Source organism: Chrysochloris asiatica, unplaced genomic scaffold (assembly GCF_000296735.1).
Source record: "Chrysochloris asiatica unplaced genomic scaffold, ChrAsi1.0 scaffold00001, whole genome shotgun sequence".
Classification (NCBI taxonomy): domain Eukaryota; kingdom Metazoa; phylum Chordata; class Mammalia; order Afrosoricida; family Chrysochloridae; genus Chrysochloris; species Chrysochloris asiatica.
Window position 1 is genome coordinate 26,013,283 of NW_006408519.1, and position 12,430 is coordinate 26,025,712.

The 12,430-nt window shown below is 39.2% G+C and overlaps 1 protein-coding gene across 1 annotated transcript in view; it reads left to right on the forward strand.

Annotated features, from left to right (window-relative positions):
• COL14A1 (collagen, type XIV, alpha 1) overlaps window positions 1-12,430 on the forward strand; it is a 217,518-nt gene that overhangs the window by 152,302 nt on the left and 52,786 nt on the right. The window contains exons 36-37 of the mRNA XM_006830676.1: window positions 7,597-7,650; window positions 11,306-11,401. Coding sequence (XP_006830739.1) covers window positions 7,597-7,650; window positions 11,306-11,401 — 150 coding nt within the window. The remainder of the gene's footprint in view (window positions 1-7,596; window positions 7,651-11,305; window positions 11,402-12,430) is intronic.

A 12,430-nucleotide genomic window follows, 5' to 3' on the forward strand; every position in this document is an offset into this window, starting at 1 on the left:
TGCCATCGAGTCAGTCAATTCCAGCTCATAGTGAGCCTGTGAGGTTTCCAAGTAGCAGCTAGTGGGTTTGAATGGACAACCTTGTGGTTTGCAGTCCAGTGCTGATTCTACAGTGCCACACACACCAGGAGTCCACAGCACCATTTTGTTGTTGTTGTTAAGTACAATCGAGTCAGTTTTGACCCATAGCAACTCTGTATAGGGTTTCCAAGGTGCGGCTGGTGAGGTTGAACTGCCAACTTTGCGGTTCCAATGACTTTGCAGTCCAGTGCATTAACCCACAGTGCCACACCAGGACTCCCATGTAGAAAGTAGTCCCCCTCTTTAATTGAGAGTGTGAGGAATACACCACATAAAATGTCATATGTACTCCGTGCACCATAAAACTTAAATCAAATGTACAGGTTTGTCTGTAGTATAATCTGGGAATCAAAAATAAAGATTTATTTTCCATTGTGTGCCAAATTTTCCTGTCAGCTTTCAGAACAATACAAATCAATATATAATATGGTAGTTTACTAAAGAGTCGTTGCTCTGAAAATCATCTAGTGTATTTGTGCAGAATGTCTGATACGTCAGAGTGAGAAGTGGTAATTATTAAATACATTAAGATACAAAAAGTACTAGATGCTTTTCCTTCAGAATATTAGAAGTTTCTAACATGTGCTTATCACACATGCACACACACACATTTATATGTATGTCCTGGTGTGGCACTGTGGGATAATGTGCCAGACTGCAAAGCCATTTGAACTGCAAGGTCAATGGTTTAAGTTTACCAGCCGCTTCTCAGAAATCCTATACAAGGTCGCTCTGGGTCAGAACCGACTCATTGGCACTTACCACCACCAACAATACCTACATATTATTGATGATCTCAATAAAAGGCATATGTATTTCCAGTACTAAGCCTTCAAACTATAAGGTTTCCCAGGAGTAGGTGGTAGATTTGAATGGCTAACCTTTTGGTTAACAGTCCAGTGTATATTCTACAGAGCCGCTTCAGGACAGGAGAGTAATAATTTATGTCTACACAATGAACGTTCACAAAGGTTTTCTTAAGTAGTTTGTGAAGGTAGATTGAGTGACTGTGTTATCCTCAGATTATTTTGTTTCTCTAGTTTTCTTTGCTAAAATCAAAGCTGTACCGTTTTTGGTATCAATGTTGCAATAAGTTTTATCTTTTAGTATTTTTTTTAATAAACTTACGTTTAGTTATTAAATATTTTAAACTTAGAAAAGAGTACAAAAAATAATATATGTATAATTTTGTACCCGCCTTCAGGATGAATCATTTTCGCTTACTTTGTTCAGATAATTCTTTTCTATGTAGTTGGTGTCTTAGTTAATTGAGATTGTCTTTTAATTTATAAACTTTTTTGTTGTCTTCTGCTTTAGTATTCATGTTTTTCTTTTTCCCTCACCCACTCATCAGTCAGTTCATCCTACTGTGGTGGCTTGTGTGATTCTGTGATTCTGGAAGCTGTGCCACCAGTATTTTAAATACCATCAGGGTCGCCCATGGTGGGCACGTTTCAGTGGAGCTTTCGGACAAAGTCAGACTAGGAAGAAGGAGAGGTGGACCAATTCTGAATTGTTCACCACAATTCATAAAAACCTTATGAATAACTGCAGAATAGTGTCAGAAGACTGGGCAGTGTTTTGCCCTGCTCTATGTAGGTTGATTGTGAATTAGAACAGACTCAATGACTTCGAACAGCAACAGTTTGCAAATTAGGTCTGTTATTTTAATAATTGACTTAGAAATTTAGCAGAGGTATTCAGCTTAACAAGGTCTTTATAAAATTTTTCTACCCTTCTTTCAACCTATATGATTTCCTTGAAAGTCTTTCACCTTGGATCAACCTCTGTATGTTCTATTGCTGTTGATATTGAGTGTTTTAAAACTTTTTCTTTAATGTCTTAAGTTGGACATTTTGTTTATGATTTTTACTTGTTACAACTTGCTAAGACTTTCATACGTATTTGCTAGGAATTTCTCTTGGCATAATTTTTCTTTTTTCTAAAGATTGTCCTTTGGATATTTGTATGAGAGACTAATAGTAATTTCCAGTTTTTATTCATCCTCAAATACTCATATTTCCCACATTGACACAAGGTAGTGTTGATAACTATAACAGAGCATGCTAATTGTCCTCCACATTCATTCCTAGTGTTTCTTTAACGTGCTAGCATTTCCTGAGTCTTAGCTATGCTCCTGGACCTCTAGCTAGGGACTTGATTACTTAGAATCCTATGCAAATATGTGCGATCTTACGACTAAGTCTTTTCCTTAAATAGGAAATAAACGCCTCTCCTTTCATCTTTCCCCCACCCCCACCCCCTTCCTAACTGACTAGAATGGGAACTGGAAGGCAGTAAATTAGCTTTGATTCACAGTGTCTCAAAGTGGAAGCAATCTGCTCCCAGATTGCTGTTTCTTCAGGAAAATGTTTTCTATTATCTCATAGCTAAAGCAGAGAGATCTTGGTCACCCAACCACTATGGTTGCTCTTGAGTGGATTTCAACTTCTAGTGCCCATGTAAAACAGGGTAAAACTGCTTCCAATGACGTTTCTGAGACAGTAATCTTTATAGAAGTGGGCAGCCACATCTTTCTCTTGTGGAGCAGCTGGTGGATTGGAACTGATGACCTTTCAGTTAGCAACCAAGTACTTCAGGACTGCACCACCAGGGATCCTTCCCACCTAGTAGCGTTTTCCCCCCTAGATTTATTCAGAATTGTTGTTAGGTGGCGTGGAGTCGGTACCGACTCATAGTGATCTGATGATGCACAACAGAACAAAATACTGCCCGGTCCTGTGCCAATTTCATAATTGTTGCTACACTTAAGCCCATTGCTGCCACCACTGTGCCAGCCCATCTCATTGGGGGTCTTCCTATTTTTTGCTGACCCTCCACTTTACCCAGCATGATGTCCTTCTCCAGGGACTGAAACCTCCTGCTAACATATCTGAAGTATGAGAGACAAAGTCTGGCCATCCTGGCTTCTAAGGAGCACTCTGGCTCTACTTCTTATAACAGAGATTTGTTTGTTCTTCTGGCAGTGTATGATACTTTTAATATTCTCATCCAATGCCATAACTCAAATGCATCAGTTCTCCTCTGGTCTTCTTTATTCAGAATACAGGTTTTCAAGTTTCTTAGCTTTAAAGAACACTTTTCATTTCAACCCTTCCTCCCCTATCTTTGGTCCAAATTCACATGTTGTTGCCTCTTGTTTGCTTAAAAATACAAGCTATCCAGAAAATCACAACTGTCTCCCCAATCCTACCCAAAACCAGTCTTTGTGCAAGTTATCTATTACTCCAGTTTTTTCTGTGGTGTGTCCTTTTCTTATCCGTTCCTTAATATTCATTAGGATCGAATTTTTATTTGCAATAATGATTATTTTATTTTAATAAGTGCTTGTACCTGGAGGTGTTCAAATCTGTAATGTTACTGGAACAAGTCGTAAAATATTTATGTATGTCCTAAGGGTCAAACTTATCAGGTAATGAGAAATGAGCAACAGAGAAGTGAAAGAGAATGTTCGAGCTTTGACTTGAGGGAAAGAGGGTATGAAACTGGGAAAAGATGTTGAAACTCTCCAGTGATGTAAAGTATAATAATCCATTTATGACATAGTATCAGAAACAATGTGTTATACAGCCTGAATGAAGATTGAACTTACTTATTATGATTATTTCTTCATTCAGGAATTTACTCAGCAGTATTTTGTGCCAATATAGTTATAAAAAGGAAGATGTCCATGGTGAGAGAGACACATATGCTTTGCCTAGACTTATGTTTTCTTATTAAAAGCATAGATTTTTTTTTTTTTTTTTGCTTGTTTATAAAAATTTGTTGAATTCTAACTTGTTACGTGCTCAGTGATGACTAAGAGCTAGGGATAAGGTGGGAAATTAAGTTACAAGTATAAAAAGTATTTTCTATCTAATGTGCTAGACCGCAGTCACTTTGAACCACACAGTCGGTTGTTCAAGCTCACCAGCTGCCCCTCGGAAACCCTATACAGGATCGCTCTGGGTAGGAGCCTGCTCCAGGGCACTAAACAACAACCACAGCTTCTAGACATTATGCTTATGATATGATTTTCTGTAAGACAGATAGTCACATTTGAGCAAAATAGTCTATTAAAAAACATCTATTCAGAAACAAACTGAAAGAGTTGTGGCAGACTGGGTATGTTAAGTGGGATGCATTTGGTTACAAGGAATGAAATGAGGCTAATAGAGTGTGGTGTCAACTATTAGGACATTAGCAAATCCAACCAAAGTTCTGAGTAAAACTCCCACAGCAAATGATGCTACTGACAACGCAGCAAGAACCCAAGAGAGGACCTTGTGTGGCCCTGCATGGCAATGCACTGGACCGCAAGGTTGCTTTGAACCCCTACGTTGGCAGTTCATACTCACCCCTCAAAAATCCTTTACTGGGTCGCTATGAATCAGAGCCGACTTGACAACACTTAACACAACAGCAAACATTGTACCAGCATCCTACTGTGGCTCTTTTAGCCTTTATGTTGTTGTTGTTGTTAAGTATTGACAAGTCAGTTCCAACCCATAGTGACCCTATATAGGGTTTCTGAGGAGTGGCTGGTGAGTTTGAACCACCAACCTTGAGGATCAAACAGAATTTGCAGTTCAGCGCATATTGTTACATTGACCTGAACCTATAGCAACCTTACAGGAGTGGAGTTGTGCTGGCCCATAGGGTTTCCTAGGCTGTAATCTTTATGGGGGAGCCCTGGCGTGTTGCTGTGGTGCACTGGACTTTGCCAGTTTGAACTGCAAGGTTGGCAGGTGTAGCTCACCAGCTGCTCCTCGGAAACCGTATACTGAGTTGCCATGGGTCAGAACCGACTCAACAACACCATCTTTATGGCAGCAGGTTGGCAGGTTTTTTCTCCCACCAAGCAGCTGGTGAGTTTGAATCACTGACCTTTCGATTCAACATTGACCATCACACCATCAGGGTTCTGGGTCTTTATAGTGGTGGTTATGTGTCAATTGAGTCAGTTCTGATTCATAGCAACCCTGTATAGGGTTTCCGAGGCTACAAATCTTTACAGGAGCAGAAAGCCTCATCTTTCTCCCATGGAACCACTGGTAGTTTCGAACTGCTGACCTTGAGGCTAGCAGCCCGATTCATAACCACAATGCTACCAGAACTCCTTGGTCTTTATAGTAGGTGGCATAAAAGAGAGTAGGGAATCAGGAAACGCTCTTAAGTAGTCAATAGTATGGTGCTGTGGGTTAATGCGCTGGACTGCAAAATGGGTTTGAACTGCAAGGTCTGCAGTTCAAGCTTACCAGCTGCTCCTTGGAAACCCTACACAGGGTCACTATGGGTCGGAACTGACTTGATGGCGCTTTAACAACAATTGGAAAAATATATTTGCCCCTATATAAGTTACAGATGTAGTATCCAAATATGTGAAGGATTCCTATATGTTAAAGAATTAAGCCCAATAGAAAACTGAATGAAGTGTATAAACAGGTAGTTACTATGAGAAAAATTGCAAATGGATAAAAGCACATAGAAAGATTTCTAAAACATATTAAGTTAAAGAAAATTCAGAACACTATATTAAAAGTGGCCACACAAAACTATACATATAAAATAATACCATGAAAATATTATAGGTGATGTTTTCTATAGATACATATTTGCATACATAAATGTAAATTTATCATCGTATTTTTAAAAGTCTGGAAGATAAGCAACCAAGATCCAGGGGATGGGGGTGAATTTAAATAGTTAAAAAAGAAAAAAAGCTGGACAAAACCTTCAAGATGATTTGATCCAGTATTTTCCCACATGACATTAGTGCCTTGCTGGTGGTTCATAAAATGATTGTCAGTAGTCACAAACATTATTGTTGTTATTGTTACTTGCTGAGTTGGTTTTGACCCATAGCGACTCTTTATAATGTTTCCAAGGAGTGTGCTGGTAAGCTTCAACTACCAATCTTGAGGTTCAACTGAACTTTACTGTCCAGTGCATTAACCCATAGTGCCACACCAGGACTCATAAACATCACAGGAAATAAACTGGAATCTCATAGGGAGGAAGTTTTCCCAATTTCAATGATTTTCAATCCTTTTGACTAGGTAAAAGAGAAATTCTCCCTCTATTGCCCATATAAGCCTCCTAACTCTGATAGCGTAGTGGTTATAAGTCAGGCTACTAACCCCACAGTCAGCAATTCTAAACTAGAACCTCGAAAGTTGAGGCTTTCTGCGCCCATAAAGATTTACAGCCTCAGAAACCCTATACAGGGTTGCTATGAGTCGGAACCGACTCCACGGCACACGACCACCAACAATGTCATACCCCTTTTTAGCAAAGAACAAAGCCTTGGATCACAGCCTTCAATAGGAACAAAGTCTAGCTAAATTTAATAACATTATTTGAAGTCTGCTTTTAAGATTACCTTCTACTTTTAATAAGTGATAACATTCCATTTATTCGAGACTGATATTTCTTCTTAAAACATACTTAAATTTAAATATCAAAAAAATGTTATAGGTGATGTTTCCTAATGATATGTATTTTTATACATATAATGTAAATTTACAATTGTATTTTTTAAAGTCTGGAAGATAGGCAACCAAGATTAAGGTCAATAAAAAATATTCAGATTTTATATATATGCACATACATAAATTTATATACATATGTACAAAGAATATATAAATACATATACACATTTATATAAATACCTATATAAAGAAAATATTTATTAGTGGAGATGGTACATTAACATGGCAAATCTTGGTAAGTTTCAAAAACCTGAATCAATTTTTTTTAACTGTATATATAAGAAAAATGAAATCATTACTAGATTCAGTTGCTTGTTTATAAAATAATTTTATTGAGTAATTTATCTCAAAGGTATTGTATAAGACATATGTAATTTTAGCTTAGTGGTATATTTTAATATTTTCATCCATTTGTAGTAATGGTATTATGCAATGACTAACTTAATTCTGTAAGTTGTTATCCATCAGTTGCTTTGTCTAAAACAATTTTATTGAATAATTATATCACAAAGTTATGATGTAAGACATATATATTTTTAAATTAATAGTATATTTTAATATTTTTATCCATTAGTATCTGTGGTATTATGTAATGGCTAAATAAATCTGAAATTATTACTACATTCAGTTGCATTTTAAAAAACAATTTCATGGAATAATTGTATCTCAAAATTATGGTATAAGACATAAACAATTTTAGATTAATAGTATATTATAATATTTTCATCCATTAGTAGCAATGGTATTATACAATGACTAAGTAAATTAATCCTATCATTTTCAAGACTTAAAATACTTTGGCATAGAAAATTCTCTCAAACTATGAGGTCATCTACAGGGAGGGCTGGGGGATGAAGGGAAGTGGCAAATTTCCAGAAAGGGATCATGATGAACATATACCATTACACAATGTGTTGGCCTTTATACAAAATAAGAATAATATAATCCATATTGTAAGGAAAGTGGATGGAATATACTGTTCTGAGATTTTTCTTTGAGCTAATACTTACCATCTGTTTTCTAGGGAGGTCCAGGACTCCGAGGACCAAAGGGTCAACAAGGAGAACAGGGTCTAAAGGTAATGTCCTTCTCTCATACTTTGTCATCATTTAGGAGTTCAACACTATTGACCTTTTGAAAACTGAAGCATCCTGTAGCTTTATGGAAATTATATTTAAGTCTTCCTTTTTCTTAAGGACTTGTGCTTATTAATCAAAATGAGCATTTAACGATGCAGTGACAAGAAAAGTTTATGGGTCAGAAATATGTGTCCGTGTTCTTTCTGAGCGATGCAGTCTCTAAGAGAGTGTTCTCTGTCTGTCTGTCTGTCACAGTCTAGTGCAGTCTTTTTTCAAAACCCTCTCTTGACCACAACAATGTATTTTTGGGGAAATATTGAATCACAAATGGGCAGCAGTCTTTCTCAGGTAATTTCTCAGGGTTTGGAGTTCTCCTTCTTCGCTACTATGTATAATCAAATGCAAAGCTGTTTTCCATTCCCACTGCCCAAGGCCTCCAAGACACCAGCCAAGGGGACCAAGGCATGCCAGGACATGTGAAGGCACACATTTTTCTACTTTGCTGGAAGGTACCTTATAAGCTGGCAGAAATCCTACCACTAATTGAATTCAGATCTCCCCATCTTTTACCTGGCTTCGAATTGGTCTCTTAACACCAGTGGTTTGGCTTTCTAGTTGATTCTTCATTTCTTTGGTCTATCCCAGGCGGCATCATCCTCGTCAGCAGTTGCAGTCATGTGCAACTGCATTGAAAATACAGTTCACCCTCCTTGGCGGCATTCAAGGTCCATTAGAATTGGACCTTGTGTCTCCTCTTTCATCATGTTGCTCCATGATTGCTTATTAACTTTGTGTTAATAAGCTGAGACCAGTGAAAGGTGTTTTTTTTAAAAAAAAAAAAAGTAAATAATACCTAGTTTCTCTTCATTTATCAATTATCTCATTATCTGACATTTCGTATTTATAACAACTTTGAAAAAATTCTCAGATGGCCCTTCCAATGGGCCAGGCTCCATACAGGGCTGCAGCCAATGTAGGACGCTCCAGAAGGTATACTGGAGGCCTTAGCACTGACTGGGCCATTTGAGGGAAAGTGGCCAATTGGATTCCTTCTTGTATTTGTCTGAGACATCTCGGTTACCACACAGGTTGTGGGGCAATTGTGGGATGATTTAAAGTGGTGTGTGGGCAGGGAGAAGCTAAAAGAGGACCTGAAGGTGTGGAGAGGTTAATGGGAGTAGGTGGGAAGGGTACTGCATGGGGTTATGGGACTGAGATGTATGGAGGACAAGCAGGGTCCCCGCCCAGGTGACCCTGGTATTAGGAAAGGTATGGTGATGGGGGGTCTGCCTTGCTACACATATCCTGAGATGCAGTGACTAACTGCGAGCTGAAGGTGGGACATAGCCCCCAATTCTCACATAATGGCCTGGTCTGGGGGACCAAACTAGGTGGATAAATGAGGAATGCCCATTGCCGATGAGCCAATTCGGACCCTGTAGGGCACAGTAGATGGCTCTAGAGCATTTCCTAGGTTATAAATCTTTACGGGGGCAGATAGCCTTATCTTTCTCTGTTAGAGCAACTGGTGGGTTTGAACCACCAACCTTACAGTTAGCAGTCCAATGCTTAATCCACTAGGGCTCATAAATGAGAAACGGGTGTATACAATTGGAAAAGAAGACGCATGGTAGGAAAGAATGTGTAAAAAAGAGGAAATAGATGAAAGAAAGCTGAAGAGAAATAATCAGGTGCTAGCCAACTCATGTATAGGGTTTCAGAGGCTGTAAATCTTTGTGGGAGCAGAAAGTCTCATCTTTCTCCCATGGAGCAGCTAGTGAGGTCAAACCACCAACCTTGTGGTTCACAGTCTAGTGCTTATTCATGTGGAACCACTGCACTCCTAGCCAGCTCATAGGACCTGATGACACCCACCAACTCAGGAGTCCTGGGTGGCTCTGTAGGACAAACACCAGACAATTAACCACAAGATTGCAGTTCAAACCCTTTAGCTGCTCCTTGGAAACCTTATACATAGTGGCTGTGAGTCAAACAGAAATCCCTTAACAGCACTTACCAACAAAACAGCAGCCAACCAAGGAGTCCCTGGGGGGTACCAACACTTAATGTGATGAAAGGTTGCAGAGTTCAGTCTATCTATAGGTACTTTGGAAGAAGCGCCTGGCAAATTATTCCCCCAAATCGACTACCGACAACCCTACAGAGCACAGTTCTCCTGTGACATACATGGAGTTGTCACGAGTAGGAATTCACGGAAGAGCCACTGGTCAATTGGCCTTTATCTCTCTCTTATCCATTCTGCCTTCTCTTTTGTATTCCTTGTCCTGACTACTGCAGTCATCACTCACACAATTAAGATGACACCTAGATGCTGGAGGTCATAATATAATAAGAGAATATCGTGAGTTGGAATCACAGAATGAGAGAAAGAGAAGAGTTTGAGGATAAACACGTTTTCTGTGGCTAAGATAGCAGAAGGTAGTGTTGTTGTTAATGTCATAGAGATGGTTCCAGCTCATGATGTTGATGTTAAGTGGTGTGGAGTCAGTTCCAACCCATAGTGACCCTGTATAGAGTTTCTGAGGAACAGCTGGTGAGCTGGAACCGCTGACTTTGCGGTTCAGACCAACTTTGGAATCCTGCACATTAACCCACAGTGCCACACCAGGACTCCATTCCAACTCATGGTGACCCTGTATAGGGTTTCTGAGCTGGTGTGTTTGAACCACTGGCCTCGTGTTTAGCAGTCCAGTGTTTATTCTACAACTCAGAGCTAGAGTGTTGTTGTTAAGTGCTGTCGAGTCAGTTCTGACTCATAACAACTCTGTATAGGGTTTCTGAGGAGCAACTGGTGAGTTTGAACCACTGACCTTGGGGTTAACAGTCCTGTGCTTATCCTACAGCATCACACTAGGATCCCAGAGATAGTGTAGCTCTAGCTAAACCATAGCAAAGCCCAAACTTCTGCTGAAAAAATAAGGAAGAGAGGAAATCAGACAACACTAAGTCTTTGTTTGTTTGTTATGTGCCATGGAATTGGTTCCAACTCATAGCGACCCTGTACAGGGTTTCCAAGGCTGCACATCTTTACAGGAACAGAAAATCTCATCCTTCTCCCACAGAACAGCTGGTAGTTTCGAACTGCTGACCTTGTGGTTTGCAGACCGATTCGTAACCACTGCGCTACCAGAGCTCCTTACACTTAGTCTAGGAAAGGACATTTAAGAAGCTCAGGATGATGACAAGATTGAGATGAGGACAATAACCCGGTGAGTTGGAAAGTCTCCAACAAAATCAGAGGAGTGCCCTTGAGGTAGGTGGTTATCAGTAATGAAGACAGAGCTGGTGTGGTTCAGTGGGTGGGAGAACCTTCACAGACCAGGAGGGTGGTCTAGAAACATTTCTGCCTTCTAAATTTGTTATGGAATGTGGGGGGTCTAGTTACCTAATTGGCATAGCATTTTTATTTATGGAAGCAAAAATTAAAGTTACAGCAATCCCTGTGTGTTTACTCTTATGGTTTACTGATGACATTTTGCCTGGGAGGTGAGTCATTAGAGGCTTGGTGTCTTGTTATATACCACGAATGTTTCATGTCGTTGGAGAAAATATCTAAGGAAACACATTTTATGTGCCCTGGGTCTCAGAGAGTCTAATGTATTTCTGGCCTGACTTTTCACTGTTGTCTTTCAGGGACCAGAGGGACCTCGGGGTGAAACAGGTCCTTCAGGACCTCAGGGTCCTCCTGGGCCCCAAGGACCAAGTGGTCTGTCTATTCAAGGAATACCTGTGAGTTGTGTGCAAAGATTCAGAAGGGTTTTAGTATTACCTGTCCATGAGGTTGCAAAGAATGATGTACCATTGTATGTGCTTTAATAATGAGCCCCAGTGCCTTCTTACCCCTGAAAACATGCACTGAGAAATGAATGCAATGTAGTGACTGAGGGTCTGTTCATTAGTGTGTCTTTAGCCAATTTCTGTTCAATGATGGAGGCTCTTCTAACAAACAGGTATATGCAGAGACAGTAACAAGCATTCTGTTTGTACATGTACAACAGGCCTTAATGTGGATAACCTTTTTTTGCTTGTTGTCTGAGTCCTTAAAGGATGTGGTAAAACCTAGAAAGTTACAAATCTTCTGTAATTTTAAGTTATTCATTATTTATTTGTAGTAATTGCAAATGCAGCTAAATGGAATCTACTTATTCATGATTCTGATCTTAATTGGCCTCAAAGTGCAGTTCACTGATTGAGAGTTAGATTTTAGATGGTGTACGTCAGAGGGTTGCATCTCTGGGCAAGAGTATTTTGTCTTATTGAAAACAAGTTTAATGCCATTTCCTGAATATTAATGAATATTACTATTGTTGTTACTGAGTGCCCTTGAGAAAGTTCAAACTCACAGTGACTGTGGATAGGGTTTCTGAGGAGCAGCTGGTTGGTTTGAACCGCTGACTTTGTGGTTTGCAGTCCAGTGCTGATCCTATAGGACTCCAATGTTAAGAAATTGAGATTTAAAGAATAAAAATAATTTTTGCAATAAATACTTGAAGCAACCAGACCCTTTCATACATACTTTTTAAGCTATCTTTTGTTCATATGATTGAGTCTCCCTAACTGAGAAATTTTCCTTATGGAGCTATTTACTTACACATTTTAGAAAGCATTAGCCTGCCAATTTGTATCATTACTATTTCTAATAACAAACATTTGTTGAGGTTGTATTGCATACCTGCTTCTGTGTTTATTTTCCTATTCTCACATACTGTTATCAAAAAACAAAAAACAAACCCTTACTCTACTGATACGAGATTTAAA